The sequence below is a fragment of the Esox lucius genome, chromosome 15 (genome assembly GCF_011004845.1).
Source record: "Esox lucius isolate fEsoLuc1 chromosome 15, fEsoLuc1.pri, whole genome shotgun sequence".
NCBI classification, from domain to species: domain Eukaryota; kingdom Metazoa; phylum Chordata; class Actinopteri; order Esociformes; family Esocidae; genus Esox; species Esox lucius.
The window spans coordinates 20,201,441-20,222,500 of record NC_047583.1 but is presented as its reverse complement, the minus strand read 5'-3'; the positions used below and the strand labels follow the sequence as shown (position 1 = coordinate 20,222,500).

General features: G+C 42.7%; 2 protein-coding genes across 5 annotated transcripts in view; both read left to right on the top strand.

The window, feature by feature from the left end:
• fuca2 (alpha-L-fucosidase 2) overlaps positions 1-4,734 on the top strand; it is a 7,405-nt gene extending 2,671 nt beyond the window's left edge. Inside the window, exons 3-7 of the mRNA XM_010878562.4 lie at positions 266-605; positions 1,646-1,856; positions 2,450-2,640; positions 3,513-3,621; positions 3,997-4,734. Of these exons, the coding sequence (XP_010876864.1) occupies positions 266-605; positions 1,646-1,856; positions 2,450-2,640; positions 3,513-3,621; positions 3,997-4,134 (989 nt within the window). The 3' untranslated portion in view covers positions 4,135-4,734. The remainder of the gene's footprint in view (positions 1-265; positions 606-1,645; positions 1,857-2,449; positions 2,641-3,512; positions 3,622-3,996) is intronic.
• Positions 4,735-4,830: 96 nt separating this feature from the next.
• On the top strand, positions 4,831-20,828 carry hivep2b (HIVEP zinc finger 2b). Of its 4 annotated transcripts, none has more exons than XM_020053958.3 (8): positions 5,116-5,161; positions 10,759-11,243; positions 13,313-17,427; positions 17,561-17,736; positions 18,014-18,189; positions 18,393-18,491; positions 18,660-19,471; positions 19,730-20,828. In XM_020053958.3, the coding sequence occupies exons 3-8, from the start codon at positions 13,423-13,425 to the stop codon at positions 20,147-20,149; spliced, it is 5,688 nt and encodes a 1,895-aa protein (XP_019909517.2). In that variant the 5' UTR covers positions 5,116-5,161; positions 10,759-11,243; positions 13,313-13,422; the 3' UTR covers positions 20,150-20,828. The 4 variants fall into 4 exon arrangements, with proteins under 4 accessions (XP_019909518.2, XP_019909517.2, XP_010876939.2 ...); XM_010878637.4 differs by lacking the exon at positions 5,116-5,161 and adding an exon at positions 5,232-5,276; XM_020053959.3 differs by lacking the exon at positions 10,759-11,243 and having other exon boundaries at positions 4,831-5,161.
• Positions 20,829-21,060: the final 232 nt, after the last annotated feature.

The window sequence follows — 21,060 nt, the reverse complement described above, 5'->3', positions numbered from 1 at the left end:
GGCACAATCCTAGCCGTTTATAAGCAACATGCGGTAGTCGTATATCAATCCTCTTTCAGTATTTGTAATAGATATTCATACTTCGGTCACATGAAACTTTAGTTGTGCAGTGCACTTTGCAAAACTTTGTAAACCAGGAAACTAACACGTTGCCCATCTCGTGCTCCCCCTCACCCGGTAAATTTCAAACCGTTCACATGATTCAACCTGAATTACTTCTATACACAATGATTTATGGTTAGTTGCTATATTGTCTTCTCTGCAGGCTTCACTATGTGGGGTTCTAAGAATTCCTGGAACTGGAACGCAGTGGACGTGGGTCCTAAACGTGACCTAGTCGGAGAAGTGGCTGGAGCAATCCGAGCCAATAGCGACCTGCGCCTGGGCCTTTACCACTCTCTGTTTGAGTGGTTTAATCCACTGTTTGAGCAGGACGCTGCTAACGTTTTCACGACTAACTACTTCCCCACGACTAAGTCCCTTCCTGAGCTCTATGAGCTAATCAACAAGTACAAACCAGAGCTGCTGTGGTCTGATGGAGACGGGGATGCTCCTGATAAATACTGGAACAGCACCGGATTCCTGGCCTGGCTGTACAACGATAGGTAACAGTCTCTTGTATTCCATTCATACCAAGACTGATCGGCAGCAATATGACCATGTCATGAATTATATGCAGGCTTTATTTCTATTTTAAAGGTACCTGAAAGGAATTGGGGCAACCAATCCTGTACATTTGTTTTGGGCAATGGACATAGTGATAAATATGGTTACCTGTTGGCGCCGGCTTCGTATGAATGGAGCTGAAATCCTTTTGCTTAATTATTTTCTCACACTTTTTCCTCTAATTTGCTGTGACTCTGAGGTCCTGGAGCAGGTTGCTTATTGGGGTAAATCAAAGACAGTTTCACAGCGATGATACACATACTGAATTGGAAAACTCAAAAATCAACTGTAATGTTATTAGCTGTATGGAAATGTTGTTCAATGGCAGAAAAGTGCTTACTTCCAAAAAGACTGTCTAACGGAAGACTAATAATAATAATGCTTCATTCATACATAGTTATTAAGCCAAAGCGTAGTTGCAGTATTAGCTTGAGAAATGTGCAAACCTATAGCCAGTAAGGCTGTAACTTAACGTTTAAAGTTTGTACAATGTTCCTCATGCCAGTCTAGCTGGCAAATAAATAAATAGTTAATATCAGATGGCATAATAATACATGATATTAGCAAGCAAACAACTGTTAGCAAGTAGTTAGCTAACACTGCAAGGTTGTAAGCTGATTTGCCCATGCACTGGCATGACACCAGGACAATAACATTACATTCATTGTATTTTCAAAAAACATATTTAAGTACAGAAGTTAAAGATGCAATCTGTGACTTTTGAGAATCACTGTAAAACCTGTAATCAACAAGACGAGAGGCTGCTAACTGAACTCATAACAATGTTAGCTTGCAGCTAATATCTAACAGCAGTTAACTAGCTTTGGTGGAAGATATTTAACTTTGTTTGAGCTGCAATATTTAGAAAAGTGTACAAGCTGTCAGCATTGGTATACATACTTGTATCTATAAATTAACAGTATAAACATATGACTACAATACTGGCAAGATTGACTTAATTTTACTGTGTGCCCGACAGTCCAGTACGAGAGACTGTAGTGACGAATGATCGTTGGGGCTACGGCAGCATCTGTAACCATGGAGGCTACTACACCTGCGATGATCGCTACCAGCCCGGACACCTGTTGAAACACAAATGGGAGAACTGCTTTTCAATAGACAAAGCTTCCTGGGGTTACAGGAGAAATGCCCAGCTTAAAGACTACTTTGCCATTGAGCAGCTTGTAGCGGTTAGTTTCAAATGGTTTCAATATCACCTTATTTTACAAACAATAGCGTATTCAGATGCTTTAGATCAGTTCCTAACCACAAATTGTCTTCCACAATGATTACAAAACTTTTAATACCTGAATCATTAAAGTTTTTATTTTAACTCATAAACAAATTTAACTCTAAAGAGTTTCTTTTTGAAATTGTTGCTGATTCTGTGTGTTTTTCTGTAAGACTTTACAACTGTATTCTTTGGGCAACCTAATCAATATTTACAGCTAGACATGCTTGGCTTTCTTCTTTCCTAAACTGCATATTTGTAAGCTACAATACGCCATGCATGACACAAATAGAAATGTATTTGGTATAGGGGAGATGGAAATGTGGGTATTTACCCAGTTCCAAAACTGCTACATGAAGATCTACGCTGAAATGTTATCCTTTTCCTCTGTGTCATTGGAGGCTGAGTCTATGCCTGCCCATGACTGATAAACTAGATTATAACTGCTGTAAAGGCTTTATGATGGAACACGTGTCTTCTGTGCTGTAGACCTTGGTGGAGACTGTGTCCTGTAAAGGCTTTATGATTGAACACGTGTCTTCTGTGCTGTAGACCTTGGTGGAGACTGTGTCCTGTGGAGGGAACCTTCTGTTGAACATCGGACCAACCCCCGACGGGCGAATCTCCCCTATCTTCGAGGAGCGCTTGAGGCAGATGGGTCAGTGGCTGGGGATCAATGGAGAGGCCATCTACAACACCACAGCATGGAGGGCCCAGAATGACAGTGCCACACCTGGTGTCTGGTCAGTAAATATGTATAAATGATAAAGAAAATAACAAATACAATAATGGAGAGGCCATCTACAACACCACAGCATGGACCGTATGGAATTACCCCCCCCCCCCCCCCCCCATTATAATACCTTGAATCATTTAGCACTCTATCAGAGCAACTTACAGTTATGGCATTCATCTTAAGACAGATGGTTTTAACAGGCACACAATCAAGTAATATTAAGGATGCTTAAGGTCAAAACTGCAAATATTGTCCTAGTTGCAAGCAATAAGGCATGAGGGGTGTGGTATATGGCCATTATACCACTGCTAAGAGCTCCGTAATCAAGAAGATTTGACCTGTAAAAAGTTTTGTTGTTGTCATTGTTGATGTCATACAGTGGTATAGGATCTCATTATACCATGGCTATCAGCCAAATGGCATTCAGTATTCAAACCACCTGGTTTATAAGTAACAACATTATGAGGCAAGATCAGAGAAGTCCACCATAACCTTTGGTGTCCCACAAGTTGCTAAGACCAGTTTTCTCTGTTGGACACTATGATGTCTGAAGATCTGGCCAACTCCACTGTTACGCAAACTGTTAAAACCACCAATAACAATAATAATAATAATTGTGTGTGTATGTAGGAATTTGGCTATTTTTCTTGCAGTTTGTTACACACTTTTTATGCACAAAATTGTTCTGTTATATTGGAAAGTGCTTTATAAATTAAATAAATGTATAGTTATAAAAATGTTGTGTGGTCATAGTACCAGACTACTTACTGGCTTTCAATGTCAGCCCACAAAAGTAAATATGTATTGCATATCAGACTGAACATTAGATTTTTGTTAAGTAATTAATTAACGGCTCATTGCCTTTGACTGTTCCAATAGGTACACAGCCAAACCACAGGACAAGAGCATCTATGCAATTTTTCTGTCCTGGCCACAGAGTGGATATGTCGTGTTGACTGATCCTGTTGGTTCTAAAGGAGTAACTCAGGTAAGATACAGGAAGGACTGTCTTTGGCCTCTCTTTTAAATCTTTTAACATGTAAAAGGTCTGTAATAAGGTGGAAAATATTATGTCAACTGAAAATATAGGCTGACTGAACAACCTTGTAGTGGTGGTTGGCAGTTAATGAAAGGAGATATTGGTTAGGATAAACTGGACCGACTGGTATAAACAAGCACCCTACCAAACCTGAATGTCAGCTCGCCTGTTCCCTTACTCTTGCCATCCCCCCTTAACGTAGCTTTATATAATGAACTCATAGTATGTTATTTTGGGTGCTTCTGCTGTCCTTGCCTCTGAAGACCTTTTGAAATGTATGTTTATAAGGGCTACAGAAGTCTTGTTTAATGGTTATTTTAACAGGTAGTGCTGCTTGGCCACAAGCCACTGGACTGGGAGCTGGTGAAGCCTGGTGGTATGAAGGTTTTCCTACCTGACCTCTCCTACATTCAGACACCATGTAAGTGGGCCTGGACACTACGGCTGACGGGTGCCTCATAAGGGAGAACAATGAGGGGAATGCTAGGTGGTGTTTGTCAGGTACACTGTAGCAAAAAGATTTGTTCCTCAACGTCATAGATCGTAGGCCGCAGTTTCCACATTGTCTCCAGGCGAGTGACTTGTAGTAATGAGGACCCATATCATACGTTGTTGGGTGCCAGGTACATCCAGAATTATGTGAAGAAATGATTGCTGTTTTTTATTCTCATTCAGAGTTATTTTTTTGTGGGTGGGGAGTTTTTAGGCTACTCTAGATTGTTTATGATAACAAAATCGATTTTGATATCTGTTAAGAAGGGTAATGAAATTCATTTTAAATTACTTGAAAAAAATGTACTGTATGGGTTTTGGTATACTTCATATAATACTTTTGCCCTACTTTGATACTGTAATTCCTATATATATATTTTTATGTGAATTTCAAAATGAATTAATCAGAACGTTTGTATTTGATTTTAAGTTGTTTGTATTGTGATTTACTTCCATAGCCGCTTTATTGCTAATGTTAACCAATATTACATCTGGATTGTGAAAAGTAAAGATGTGAATATGTTTTTGATTTTGCACATTTGTACATCAATAAAATGACTGCAAATTGTATTTCACTATACTTCTCCCTTTTTTCCCAAAGATAAATTAATACAGTACATACCTGCCATTGACAAATGTAAAACAAGGATAGGCTACGTAATCTTTATTCTTCGGCTATCATGTCACATGTTTGGCCGATCAGCGGTACGGGGGTACCCTCTACTGGCTACGACGAGCCACCATCCATTGAGCAATATGCAGCAACAATTTCCAAGAGCGAGATGCACGCATGTGACCGTTTGACAGACAAGCCGTACAGCTAGCCAAAGGGAAGGCGTCCAGGCTCTTCGACTGCAACAATTTAATGCGCTAAGATTATAGTTAGATTCAGTCAAGCTTTCATAATTGCAATGGGTGCTATACCAATTCCGGTATATGGCCATGCTCTATGCAGTTTTCAGTTTGTTCAATTTCGGTCGGTGCGCGTATTTGAAAGGTCAGTTGGTCTAGCCTATTTGCATTTTTTTCTAATCTTACAGTATTCAAATTAATTTTTTTGTTCGAATCCTTGAATCGTGACGTAAGAGCTTCGGTCTGTCTATCCAGTAATTGTAAGCATTGCAACGTGTCTCAGTGTTGTGTCTGTGTAGTGTCTACCCTATCTGTTATGCACGCGTTTGTTCCTGGTGGAGAAAATGGGAGGTTCTCTAAACTGTTCCGCAAATGTTCCATGACGTAAAAATAGGGGGTTCGCAAGGGGTTCTCATCTTTATCTGTTTCTGAATAAGATAACCCAGTTACACATGTCATGCAATCATGCATACTACTTATGTAGGTTAGACTGGGTATATCTTTTTATTAGGGAAGAGGTTCTGGTCAAGGTGCCAAGAAAAGTGAGCAAGACCATTTATAGTGGCAGGTGCATATTCATGTGGTTTTCTTTGATCAAGCCATAGCCTTGAAGGGGAAATTAATAGCTTTATTCACTCTTAAAAATGTTCATTTATGGCCGTCTTTGTTGAAGAACCCTTATGGCTTTATGTAGACTCCACAATAGACCATTAAGCCTTTTCTTTATTTAGATATTTGTTATGGTTGAGCGGGGTTCCACATAGAACACATTGTACCTAAAAAATAATAGCCATGAGCGACAGGCTGTGAGTGCTCTTGTCACCTCCTACGGGTGTGCCCACAGCTACCAAGCGCCAACACCTGGAGCCCAGGGTGGGAAAATAGACAAGTGGAGGAACTTTCAGAGATGAGCATTTTGTTGCCATGGGAACACTCACTCGCAATCGCTCCACATCCTTGGAGCACTAATAATGGCTTAGTACAACAGCAGAAAATGGTTCGCCTTTATATCCAGCTTTCAAAATAATCTGTTTTCTGCAAGCACATCGATGTTGAGAAACTATTTTCAAAATTGAGGTACACATGAGATTTCAGGAAAATGCGATAAAAACCATTAAGTTACACCCAATTTAAGTGACTATAACACAGAGGGATCATTTCATTCATAAACAAGGACACACACTACCCTTCTCTCGTTCTCTCTCCCATTCCATCTGTTAGAATATTAATGGCTCACTACTAAAGAGGGGTGGGCGGCATGTATGTGTGGTATTCAATCACATGCAAATTTTTTGAATATTTGATCTGGTCAGCAGAGGTGTGTGTGTATGTGCGTGCATACAGAGCTGAGTTAAGATACTGGGAATGCCATGCAGTGTGTGTGGAAAATCCTGGGGGAAAGACCATGAGTCCAAAATGCCACCCTATTCTTTAATGTGGTCGAAAGTAGGGCACTCAAGGGAGGGAATAGGGTGCAATTTAGAACAGATAATTATATTTATAGACTGGCGACTTGACCTTCACTGCGCACTGAGTATCAGCCATTTTAGTGCTACTACTCCAGATGCTAAATACAGACAGGCAGCATAATGGATCTTAGCTGCAATGCAGTACACTCATGTTTAACTTCAAACAGATGATCCTGATTCCCAACTGTAATAGCAGTACACATATTAAAGTTGTCCAATTAGAGATTTTTCTTCTTGACATGTTACATTTTAAATAGTAATATTTAGAAAAACTTAAGCTGTTTTTTGTAAAAGGAATGTAATAAACAAATACTGTGTGTCTGACAATCTGGACATTGTTACAGTATTGATAAATCAATAATATAATGATGTTTACCGAGAATGAAAAATATCTTGTGAAAGTTTGTCACTTTCTCTTTCACTACTGGACTGAATGCCATTAACAAATATGATTAATGTTTTGGAAAGGTAGCAAAGCAGTCGTCCTGGGAGTTCACTTTCCACTGTGTTCAAAGGACATCTTTGGTACAGCAGCAGTTCAGATAATTTGTAGCCTAAACGATAAATGCCATAGACCTACCAATAGAGAAGTCACTTTTAAAATGTATAAAAATACACTTCACCGTTGTTCCAAATAAATGTCCATAGAATCTTTCAGTAATTATCCCTTAGATTTATAAAGGACCCCCCCCCCCCCAATCATATATAGAACTGTTACATTCAATCGATGTCTGCCATGTTTTTGGACAAGTTGGCATGGCATCATAAGATCTGGGGTTTCTGAGGGGACTTATCATCCACAAACTTATTGTTACTGTTCCAGTACCAGCATTGTCTTCAGCCAATCTTGATTTGATCAGCAAGTAAATAAAATATTGCTCTTAATCATCACACTATTCTACATGGGCCTTGACCATTAAACAATCTGTCTTGAGAGATAAAACATGTATTTCTAAATGTGAATGCATATTCATTTCATATAGCTCTTACATAAGTAGGCAAATCATTGTTACGCTGTTTTGGTTTTATGTTACCAATAAAATCCTAAAGTGTCCTTAACTGTAACAATAGCTGGTGCAGCCCCCTACCAAGGATTCCTATTCATAGCTGCATCCAGTTGTTCTCACCTAATAACACCTACGGAAACTAAACATGGGATTCACAGCAAGTTAAATATTTATGGCTGTGGTGATTGTTGTATTAAAAGGACAAAGATTCACACAAATGACAGAGCACATGTTGTGTCCAGAAAATCATGTCCCATGTAATGATTCTGAGGAACACCATTTGGGGTATTTGTGCACCGTAATTGAAATAAATTCACCTCCGAAATGATGGCAGCCTTCATAAAGATGAGCAGAAATGCTGTATAAAATGGACAATGCAGGTAATTTGTTATGTTGTAGTGTTCCAATGTATGGAATATTTGGTGCTTCATGAAAATTCTTATAAAGATGAATTCATATTGGTTTTCAATGGGATTCAAGTCCACAGACAATCACAAAATGTTGATTTTGTGGTCAATACCATGGATTCTAGGGGATGACTCAGGCTAGATTGGATGTAAAGTGTTCATTTACACGATCAAACATCAGAAATGGCACTCACCTCGATACTCTTTTGACAGAAGCGTTATACTGCCATAGAATGACAAGGTTCTTCACCAAAGGCCGTCTGTGTTCCAAGCTCATATGCGCTGTGCACAACAGCCTGGGGACAAGATTTGTAACCTTCCAGCTGTGGCCTTTAGGATCCTTCTTTGTCTTCTGAACCATCTTCCTCACTGTGTGGAAGCAAGAGGCGGCAGAGTAACCAGTTTTCCACTAGTCTTCACCTTCTAAATTCCTGTTGCCCAAGTGGGAATTGGTATATTTAGGTTTGGGGATTTTTTCCCTCCCATTGCCTGAATCATGAAGGTCAACAACCATCTGTCTATTTTCCTTTTTGAGTCGTCTTTCCTCATTCTGATTGACAGGGACGTCACCAGATTAGCAGAACAATTTGTGCTCAGGCAGATCATCATGAGCTAAGCAGGGTGTGGGGGTCCTCTGCTAATATCATACAGCCCTTCCTCATTGTTATACCAGTCTAACATGAAAACCTGATGTACATAAAAAGGTAGAAAAGTAAAGCAGATTTTATTTTCTTTGTTTGTATTTATAAGAATCCTCATGAGGTGCCACTCATTTTACTTATTTAACTCTTTCAATCATTTTACTTTAAATGACCCTATATAGACAGGTGTGTAACTTTTCAAGGATGCTCAAAGGACAAAGCATGCATTTAAGCAAGATTTGGAGTGTCTTGTGCCTGAATACTTATCTACATATTTAATGAATAGATTCAGCATATACTATGAATAATAAATATTAAATAATAATACATTTAATAAATATTAAAGTGAAGGGGTCTGAAGACTTTCCAAAGGCACTGTATATCAAGGGTCAAAAAACATTTGAGATGTAGCATATCTAATTCTGTTTAAAAAATTAGAAGGTAAATGTATATATGAGTCATTTTCATTTAGTGTATTGCACTTAAGATAGCTTGGTGGAACAACCATACAACAACACATTACTATTAAGTACACAATCCTCAATGAAGTAGTTATTACTAAAGTCTGCGCTGAAAGGAAGGGGAAACATTTTTTGCAAGCAAACTTTAGTTCACAAAAGGCTGAGGTGGCAGGAGATGGTGGTGAATACAAATGATTTAAATGTGTTGAAAAACAATTAGTACTTTTTAATGACTGCTTTCAGTATCATATTGTTGACTGGGTTCTTCTTGGTGGACCTGACTGGGTTAGTGTAGACTGTTCACTGTACTGTGTACTTCTAGCTCAGACTGAACACAGCCCGGATAAGGCAAATGAACAGAGCTTTACTGTCCATCCAAGGATAGAAAGGTTTCTTTGGCGTCACCTTACAAGCTGTATGCTGCATGTCTGTATTATAAGACAGTTTGCTCTCCTGAGGTTGGTGGCCTCATTTTAGCCAACAAATTGTGCTTTGGGACGTTTTCACCACAACGTTGGTCCATTTCTGAATTTGCACAGTTTTTCTCTGAGTTCAGGGAGATGGAGAGAGCAAATATGATTGTGGAAGTATACTGTTAGGTTATTGTGATTACATATGGTGATTTGCTCCTTGTACTACTTCTAACACCAGTCAGTTATGGACCTGTAAAATGAAGATGTATAATCAGGTAAATTATTCTGTCCCTTAATGAAGATGAGCTATGAAGCCTTATAAAATGTAGAAATTACAAAGATTTTCATTAATTTTGTAATTGTGTTTGTAATTTTTTAACACAATTCTTGTTGGATAATAGTAAATAATATGTGAATGTTGCATGGTAGCGTAGAAATGAGGGAAATACGGTTAATAGATATTAGTATCAGTAGTCGGCCTATGTCATTGAATAGACAGCCTAAAAGAGTGTTGTTAATCTCCGCAGAATTGCAGGACATTTGCTTCAAAACAATGAAATGGTGATGACCTTTTTCAAACGCAATGAGAGTTTGTCAACACTTTGCTAGACAATTCCTCTATGTAGCTACTTAATCTAACTAGATGGTTAATATGCTTCATTTCGGCTTATAGACTGGAATGCAATTCAGTCCGCAGATACCCAAAGAGCTTTTATTTTGATGTAATCTAAACAAAGCCCCAGTTCCAATCAAGACCCAATACCGTTGAATAAACTCCAGGTGGTGCTATGGTCAGATGGCATGATGGATTTGGCATGGAAAAACAGAAGCCTGCAAAAAAGTCCCTCATATTTCTAAAATATGAAGGTGGGTCTTTGGGCTATCTTGCTACCTGGGGCCATTGTTATGGACAAAGGCATCATGAACATTACCAAGAGCAGAACGTGGTTGCCTCTGCAAGTATATACAACTGAATTCAACATTTGTATTTTTTTTTAATGTAATTCATATTTATCAAGTTGCCAATAACCTCACTGTGTCTGTACTTCAGTAATAAAATTGCTGTCAATCACTCATGGGTGAAAACAGATGGCTGCTGTGTTTTGCCCAAGTCAGAAGAAGTAAATCTCCCAACTGTACTGCAATTCAAACCCTAATTTTACCAGGCTCTGCTTCTGTGTAAATGGGGCATCCCAGGTTATCAGACTCTAGGGTCCCATACCATGGTTAAAGCTGTGTTGTTGTATAAAGAGCCCACACTCAAAAAGTGCAGCTGAATAGACTACTCTCTTTTCTCACTGACAAACTGAGAAGGTTAAGTGTGTGTTTTGTTCTCACCCACAGGCTGAGGAAGTGTTGCTATCGTTTGGATTTCACACCCTGATAACATCGATGTTTTAGTACACAGAAAAAGGACTTAAGTGACAACAGTGTTTTGCCCCAACACTGAGTGTGTGTATATGGCGGCTTTGAAACCACACTAAGACTGTGTATCTGTATTGCTGAGAAAGTGTCCTCAAACGTGGTCTGTTGTGTAATCCCTCACAGGGCCCCTTTGCTATTTTTGTGCCTGGGTCCGTCCGCGTCACGCTTGGGTATTTTCTCTGGTGACTAGCTCACATCAATAGACCTTCTAATGTATACTCAGCCAGCACCAGCGGCGGCAATGTAAGATTGATGATATTTTGCCACAACTAAATCAGATCATTACTGTTTATCGGTGCCATTATAACCCAGGAATGTGGACAATGGACAGCTGGAATTTCCAATGTGATGAATGTCACATGTGAGTGGCGCTATGGGACAAGAAGGGAGGACGCGAATGTCAGGTTTGTATGAGGGTTTATATTCGATGTCTGTCTGCTGTGTGAGAGGCTATTTTCTTACCACAGACCTTGTGGTTTAACTGCATGCATTCTGAGTCTCTCGTCTTGCATCAGCGTTCGTTCTGCATGCTGGGTTCTGTGTGTGCTGTCATGCCCTGGGCTTTCTGCCTCACTGTCCCTGACACTGTGTATTATCTGAGATGTATGGAAAAAGACTTGCGTTAGTCTACTGTCATAGCTATGTGTTTTGGTTGTATGTGCCTTGAATGTAATACAGTGCAGAGGCATTATAATGACGTTTTCCACAACCTAAATACAGAGAGCTTCCCATTGTTTCCATAAATCCAGCTTCAGCAGTGTGGTTGTGGCTATAGCATGTCTAATCAGCATGTATATGTCAATATTAATACGCTCTTCTGAATCTAAAGAGACCCCCCCCCCCCCCCCCACAAGTGCATGCTCAGTCAAACACATGCCAGCAGCACGTTCACACCAGCCAACCCACAGTCATTCAGAAACACACTGACTACTACCCACTTGCCTCCCACGGCAACACTCACTCGTCATCTTCCTGAGAACTGTTCCCATGTACCATGAACAAGACATTCTAATGTCGTGTACCACACAACCGCTGCTTTACTTGCATGCAGAATGTATAGTTTCCTGAAAAAGAGGGCTGTGTCGAAGACAAATCAGAAAGAGAAAGAAACTGCTTAGGTAACTTGCCAGTGTTTCTTGAAGGAGGCTGGGTAGTGTACATGCTGTAGGCTTTGATCTCTTCCACACTGTCTCGAGTGTAGTTCATTGTAGAGGTATGCATTGTTACATTGGGGCAGGCTTATCTCTCTGACACCATGCACTCATAGTTCCCCCCTCTCATCGCTTTAGTTGGGAAGGATGGAAAAATACCCAGCTATGGGGTCAAGACGACCTTGAGGAGAGAGAGATCCCCTGTCCCCTCCCTTTCACGGCATAGAATGTTGTCAACTCTGCCCTGAGTGACACCCCACCAGGGTTACCTCAGGAAATGGTTCCGTGTTTCAAGAAGCCATCTTTTGCAGTACATAGTATTGGCCTATACACCGGATTCCCTTCACTGGTCTGTCCGTCTGTCTAAAGGGGAATGCAAAATCCTGTAGCTGTAGTGTTTAACCCTGTGTCAAGTGGGAAGATAAAGCACTTCCCATTACAATATTAGTTGACATTCTTGCGGTATAAGCGCAGCCTCTTTGATTTAATGCATGTTTTATCTCTGCATCTTGAGAGTCACCTTGGATTTTTACCATCTCTGCGGTCTGTGCCGGGCAAGTTTGTGCGAGCATGTGAATGTGTGTGTGTGTGTGTGTGTGTAACAAAGAGAGAGAGGGAACAGTTGGATGAAACTGACAGAAGGAACACTTGAATGATTGTAATGCATATAGGAAGAGAGAGAGTATGAGGATTTAACAGAAAGAGAGAGGGTAGCTCACAGGATGTCCTAATTACAAGCTGCTCAGAGGGTTTGAACCAGATAATCTTATGTAACCTTGTTAAAGAGCACACAGCCTTTGATACTGAGAAGATGAGAATGATGTTCCCTGTGAGACCCAGCATGCCCCCACAGTGTCTGATGGTATGGAGCTTAAGTAGAGGCCAATGGGCCCTGGACAACTAGTGCACAATGTAAGGTTTAGTAAGCCATTTGGGACGCAAGCACAGTGTAATGGCTCGGAGACACAAGTAGCCCTGTGGTCAAGACACACACACACACGCACACACATTGTGACTGTTCTACACTGGCCAGAGGTTAGATAAGGTGCAGGTATTTGAGGGTCTAGTAAAGAGCCTGATTATTCTTTGCTCCTGCTGTGTACACTGCTCATTATTCACCAGGTTTATTTGAGGACGAAACTGTTTTGGAAAATCATTTTGACCATGAGGTTATGATAGCTATAATCACAAATAAATCATTGAAGATTTTTATATTACCTGTTTTATGTTATTTCTTGTTGTTGCAAGAAATGGGAGTGTTACATATGTTTTTTTTGTAAGCTATCTTTGCTAATAATCATTGTTTTTCTGATTTCTTTCAGATGAGCATCCCCTATGTCATTTTTTTGCTCATATATTCCTACACTAACATAACAGACATTATTGTCTGTTGGAAATCTACCCTGGAGAGGAAGGTGACATTGGAATTGTCATGGAGTCGCTGGAAACTGCTGAGGTGAAGACCTCTAAAGAGCCTTTGGAAAAAGCAGTTACACAAAGACAGTGGGCAGTAGCACCAGAATCGTCAACTGCTGAAAACAGAAGAACACCTTCGGCGGATTCTGAGGGTGAGGGATGGCACCTATGCCCAGAACCTGAGGAAGACCCAAGCAGAACCACATGTGGTTCAATAGAAAGGTCTGACTCCGGGAAATTAAGACAATTCGAAGGGAAATCACTATGCCAATTACAGGATCAACCCTGCAATCATCCTCATTACAATGTATTGACCTCATATCCCCCACGGGAAAAACAGACAATTCCCTTTCCTAGACACAAAAGGGCGGATCACATGGTTTCTACACTTCCACTATCCCATGGCAGCAGTGGAGGGCCATCTACTCAGAGGAGCTCCCCCAGTTTACCAGCGTCTCTCCAGTGCAGTTCCAGGTCAGGAATGGATGAGGCATCTGAGGACGTTTGTAATAAGATTGAGCAGAAACAGCAGCAGAGACCTGGGAAGTATGTTTGTGAATATTGTGGGAGGGCATGTGCCAAACCCAGTGTACTTAAGAAGCATATCCGCTCACATACTGGGGAGCGACCCTACCCGTGTGTTCCCTGTGGCTTCTCCTTTAAAACCAAGAGCAATTTATACAAACACAGAAAATCTCATGCTCACTCTGTAAAAGCGGAGACGGTGCCATTTTCAGAAATGGGTTCTTACAATGCCAACATGGAGGACCAGGGATCTTTTGAGGGAGAAGCGGAAGCCGAGTTATACTCCGACGCCGAGCAGAGCTCGGATACTGATGAGGGAGATTCATTGCACTTGGATTCTGTCTCAGCCGAGGAACCAGATGGCACCACGGCTGGAAAAGTAAGGAATGTCATTGCCCAGAAACAGGGAGTTACATTAGCGTTAACGCTTTCTGAGGAGGGTTCATCCAAGCTCAGAGAGATCAATGCTGCTCAGGCTCCAGCCGTTTCTCAGGTCAGCCGTGCAATCCAATCTAGCGCGATCAAGCAGAGGCTCGCACTACGGCTCTCAGAGAAAAGGAGCAATGACACTGACACATCTCTCTCCCTGCCCAGCCAGGGAAGCAAAGGCAGCACAGACTCAGGCTACTTCTCACGCTCTGAGAGTGCCGAGCACCAAACGGCTGGTCCTCCCAGCACGAATGCCAAGTCCTATCAAGAGATTATGTTTGGGAAGTGTTACAAACCAAACCCTAAACACTCAATAACTGTTGTGACTAGCACGGCAGACTTAATAAGTGGTAGTAGCACCTTGGAGCGTGGCGTTTCCCGCGTATTTACACAAGAAAAGGAATCAATGGTTGAATCAATCAGAATAAACACACATTCGTTTACAAGAGACGAAACGAAGGAGGTTCAGCTAGAGCTCTCTGATTCTGGACAGCTGGTGCGGAGCAACTCAATGCCCACGTCCTCGGCCGCATGTCTGGACATGCCACAAGGCCTGCGAGGCAGCCACTCTTTTGATGAGCGGGCATCCTCTGGAGGCACTAGGAGACTAAGGAGACAGGCTGCCTTTGAGCACCCTGCACACGATGGACACACTGAACCCTCTGAGCACTGCGGAACCATCTCTGATATTTCCATCTGCCTTGGCGTACAGATGGAAAGTTTCACCGTCCAACAAAAGCAAGCGATGGAATTTGCAACTAGGAAGCGGCGGAAGGAGAAATGTGTCGGGGAGGAGGAGGATGTGTTAAGCCAGCAGCACACAGATGATGAGGAGATGAGGAACTATGAGGATTCCAAGCAAGCCTCTCAAGGTGTTTTAACCACTAGTACTTCATTGAAAGGACACGCTCAGAGCGTGCACACACAGGATAGAACAAAGTGTGACAGGTTGGACAGGGAAAGGTTGGATGCCACCCCCGAGAGGAGAGCTTTGGTTAATGTCATCTCTGTGATTCAACACACAAACTCCCTAAGCAGGTCTCACTCTGATGAGTCTTACAATTACCAGATACAGGAAAGCCCTTCCTTGATGGAAGTGGTGGAGCAAAGCCCAACGCGAGAGGTGCATAAAAAGACTGAGATCTTTGCGCATCAATTGAGTGACAGTAGATTGTTAGATCAGTCTTATCAGGTGACACCTAAGCTAGTCCGTCAATCCAACATACAGGTTCCAGAGATCAGGGTAACTGTGGAACCTGACAGTCCAGAGAAAGAGAAAGTGTCTGAGCTAAAATCAGTGAAGGCGAGAGAGCCCGATAGACATGTAGAAGAGTTCCAGTGGCCTCAAAGGAGTGAAACCTTGTCTCAATTCCCCCCAGAAAAACTCCCTCCAAAGAAGAAGAGACTGCGCTTAGCTGACTTGGAGCACTCTTCTGGTGAGTCAAGCTTTGAGTCAGCCTGTACAAGTCTCTCCCGAAGCCCCAGTCAGGACAGTAACTTATCCTACTGTTCCAGCTTCTCATTTGACCGTGAGGAGAGAGACAGAGAGCTAATCCCCAAGCCAGCTTCTCCGGCATCTAGACAGGATGAGTTTGGCAAATCGCTGGAGTTCTTAGCTGTTCCAGGAAGCGGCCACTCCCTGTCCATCCTGAACCAGCGTCAACAACATGAAATGAGACGCTCCTCTTCAGAACAGGCGCCATGTAACTCTCTGCGTAGAGAACTCCCCGAGGTCCGCAGCGTATCGTTTGACTATGGCAGTCTCTCTCCACTGGCCAAAGTTAGACATGGGGAGATCAGTGCCAGTTACTCAGAATCCAGGCGAGGTAATTTGGTAAGACAGGCGCCCTTGAATGTTGACCCTGAATTAACACATCCTATCCTTCCGCTAAGTATTCTTCCTCAGTACCTGAGCAATGCCCTGTCCTTCTCACCCACTGTTCAGCGCTCCCAGTCTTTGCCAATCTTTGCTCCTCAGCCAACGCACTGCGGCCTTCAAGTTCCTGTTGGAAAGCAGACTCATGTGCCGTCCTATGGTAGCATCACGTACACCACAGTGTCACAGATCCTAGAGGATCCATATGAAAGCTCTGTCATTTCTCACTTTTCAAGTTCATCCACACATTTAGATGCGTCTAAAGCATTATTAGAACACCCCCGGGGACTGTTGGCCAGCCCAGTACAGGTTCAGGTTCTAGATCTGTCCCCGGCTAAGCTTAAAACAGGGATTCCTCTTTCCCTGACATCAAGGACTATCTCCACCACCAACTGTGGATCCGGCGGTGGATCAAACAAGCGCATGTTATCTCCAGCTAGCAGTTTGGACCTGTTCATGGAGGTCAAACAGCAGAAACGTGTCAAAGAGGAGAAAATGTATGGTGAGATAGTGGAGGAGTTGGGTGCTGTGGAGTTAGGAAACTGTTCTGTTACTGACGAGAACAAGACCAGCATACACTCAGAGTTTAAAAGCGACACCAACCAGAGAGCATCAATGTTAAGCTATCCCACAAAATCCTCATTGTCTGCGTTGTTTTTACTTCATTCTAAAGATGAAGGAGCAAACAGAAGCTTTATCCCACCTCAGAAACAAGGGTCAGACAGTCCTGATTACCCCATGGATAACTCTCCAACAGAAACAAACTTACAACCCCACACTCTGCTTTCTCTGAAGGATTTCAAAGAGTCTGGCATGGACTGCAAGGCACAGATGGACATGCTGGTGCAGTTGGTTAAAGGTCAGGGCATTCTCATCTCTGATGGTGAAAACTCCAAACTGATATCTCCGTATCCAAGTCTCCGTACAACGACAAGTGTGAGTTGGTGCTATCTGAATTACACCAAGCCGAGCTGTGGTCACAACCCCTCTCCTATGTCATCTGTATACGCCACATGGTGCATCAGTTCCCATAACCCAAATCCTTCAAACCTCAGCACCAGTGAAACCCTGGCTCTGTTCCGGTCCAAACAGAAGACTAATACATGGATGGACACCATGGCAGCCATGTACCAATCTGGGACTGGGGAACTAGTCTCTTCCTCACTCTTAAAGAGGCAGAATCTCGAACTGGTGAGAAAACATTCATTAACATATAATCTAACATTGTGACCCTAGTAAATTGTGAATAAACTGTATCACCTAAACTGCATGTTTGCTGAATGTTTATTCTTTGTTCATATTCTGGTCTATTTATCTAATTTAGCTACAGAGCAAACCAGAGCTCAAAGAACTTGATGTGACCTCCTATGGAAAGAAAGTGAAGGATGCTACCTGCAGGGTAAAAGCTGCAAAGGAGGAATGGAAAGAGATGGAGGTCTCCTTGAAACAAACAGCAGTTACAACCCCAACACCAACCCGGATCAAAATCTTTGACGGAGGGTTGGTTATAATGCAATCACATCAATCAATAAAGCATGACTCTTCCAGCTAGTTTGTAATGTGTACTAAAAATGTTTTGTATTGCAATAATACCTGAAGGTACAATAACATATGAAAAAATAATTAGTTAAATTGATTCATTTATATTTAACAGTTGGAAGATCTCTTTTCGCCAGGGAGACCTAAAATGTCATTAAATAAACGTCGTCACTTATCCTTGCACGTCTATATCCTGTGTTTATAGAAGATCACGTTAAGATTTTTTGTCCTCCCACAGGTTCAAGTCCAATGAGGACTATGTGTATGTGAGGGGCAGAGGCAGAGGGAAGTATATCTGTGAAGAGTGTGGCATCCGCTGTAAGAAACCTAGTATGCTGAAGAAACATATACGCACCCACACTGACGTCAGACCCTATGTGTGCAGGGTCTGCAACTTTGCTTTCAAAACTAAAGGTGGGTTTCCTCCCTGTTATTCCATTCAAACAATGAAAGAAGACCTATTCAGCCACCGACACTTCTGATTTGACAAGGGATTTAGAAATGTCATGTGATTGATTGACCGATAATAGTAGTGTGATTTGATGAAGAAAAGTGACATTTTATTGTTTTGCTAATAACACGATCAGTGGAAAACATTTCAAATGTTTGTCCATTAGGAAATCTGACTAAACATATGAAGTCCAAGGCTCACATGAAAAAGTGTCTTGAGCTCGGCGTGTCAGTCACAGTGGATGATACAGAGATTCAAGAGTCTGGTAAGATACTCACCAATGCTGCGGACAAGGTTTAATCTGATTGTGTTATCAATTGTGACTGTTTGAAAAAAACATTTGATGTACCTCAAAACATTTGATGTACAACATCCATTATTACAGAGAATAATTCAATACCTTTGTATTATTTTGTTAATTTAAACAACACAGATGACATCCCGCAAGAACTGAAGACTGGGGCCTTGAGCACAACCAAACATCAGTTCTCAGATGCGGATGACTCCGATGGCATGGATGAGGAGATTGACGACAATGACGAAGATGATGATGACGATGATGATTACGACGCTGACTCAAAGATCGACTCACGGAGCACCAGTCCTCACCCATGCGGTGTAGCCTCTCTGTCGGTCACTGCTACTGCCGTCATCCAGGGTGTGTCGTCCCACCTCCATGGCTGTACCCTCAGCGCTGTCCGTCCTCTCGCCAGCTGCCTCGCCACCTCCACCCTGCCTGGCGTTGATTCCCATCCGTCAGCCACGGGCAGGGGAACGGGAACCGACCAGAGAACTGTGGACGAAGACTGTAGCCTGGCCATGCTGTCTCCAGACCAGAGTGGTCTGTTATTTGACCCCTACCCCACCAGTCTGCTGTCCCCAGGCTGGGAGTCCCCTGTGAGGGAACTGTCCCCAACAAGCTTCCGCCATCCCTCACCCCGTAGAGAACTCTCCCCCCGGGGACGCTCCTCACCTCGATGGGACACCTCCCCATTGAGACCTAGCTCCGCTAACCTCAGCCCCATCCAGCACCTCTCCCCAGCTGGCATGGAGAGGCCGCTGTCCCCAGGAGGAGTGGACCTGGCTGGGAGGAGGGAGCCGTCCACACGGGGCAGGCAGAGGGTAGTGCTGCGGGCTGTGTCTCCCCGTAGAGGGGGCTCGCAACACAGAGGCTCCGGGGACAAAACCAGGCAGCAAGCCAAGGCTGAACTGCTCCAGCAGGGAGGAGCTACTGAAATGGAAATGGTATGTTTCTGTTGTTGACAGTGTGTTTTCATCTATTACTATGTCCTGTCACGTAAAAATTAGTTGAGCTGGCTAGAGCCTTATTTATTAGAGGAACTGTTAATACTTTTTAGGTAAACGCCTTTATTCATCGCAGTGTTTTTAACGCCACTGGAGTCACTTCACACTTGTTGATAATCATATAAAACTTGCAAATGAGTCATTAGCATGAAGCTGCAGAAACCAGCCCTCTCATTCACTATAACCTGTTGTTTTTAGGATGAGGGGATTAGCGTGTCCTCCGCCCTTCCCGGTCCCTCCAGCTCCAGTTGTTCTCATCAGAACCTCCTCAGCCACCTTCCCCTACACTCCCAGCAACAAACCAGGACTCTCCTCCCCATGGTCCCAATCGGGGGAATCCAAGTGCTGCGCCCCCTATCCCCTCAGGAGGCAGAGATCCACCAGGATAGCAGTAGCGAGGCATCGCTCCACGTAGCTGCAGAGGACCTGGTGGCCCAGTCGCAGGGGAAGGGGATGGAGACGGAGAGGCCCCCCCCCCACCAGACACCTCGGAACTCTGAGGGGGAGAAAGCCCCTGTCTCGGTCCTCACCGTCAGGGACCCTACACAGGAAGAGGGTCTTCATACCTGCACCAAGGCAATCGCTTCCCTCAGGATCACCTCTGAGGAGCACCCATAGACTGGGGTTAGGGTCACAAGCTTCCTCCAGGAGCAGACGAGTCTCCCCATTCACTGTCCAGTCCTGATCAGTTTGCGCTGTCTTGCAGTTTCATGTCTAGTCAAGATAACTCCAGTGGTCATACAAGTGTTGGACGGTCAACGCAAACAGATTGGGAACCAAGCTATGTCTACTGCCTTCTGAATGTCAACAATGATCCTCAAGACAGACGGAAGGACAGACAGTGCAAAGGTCTAACATTCTCACCATCACCCTTCCCCAGACAGTAAATCCATATCTGAGCAAAGAACAAACTTTGAAACTCTAACAACACAGACAATATGCTCTCTATGAATTCACGATGAATGAAGAGAGTTTATGAAGACTTAGGTCAATGGTCTCCTGCAGCAAAGGGCAAGCATGGAGGCAGGTGGAGGTGGTGGACATAGTTGCAATATATGGGATTATAAGTGAATGCTTGTACTGCAAATGAAATAAGCTTGTGTACAATTCCACCTAAACAGAATTATTGATTTGTATAATTAAGTAATAAGGCATGAGGAGCTGTTGTAGTATATGAGCAATATACCACGGCTATGTGCTGTCTTCAAGCAAGACCTTGGTATATTGGCCATACACCACAAACTCCTGACATGCCTCTAAACTGGTTACCAATGTAATTAAAATAGTATAAAAGTAATGTGATGTCAAACTCGTGGTATATGGTCTGATATACCATGGCTGTCAGCCAATCAGCATTTAGGGCTCAAACCACCAAATACAGTCAACTCCAAAGTATTTGGACAGTGAAACGTTTTGTTTTTCATTTACCTTTGTATTCTAGCACTTTGGACTTTAAATTATACAATATAGCATAATGGTTGAAGTGCAGACTGTCAGCTTATATTTGAGGGTATTTACATCCAGATGGG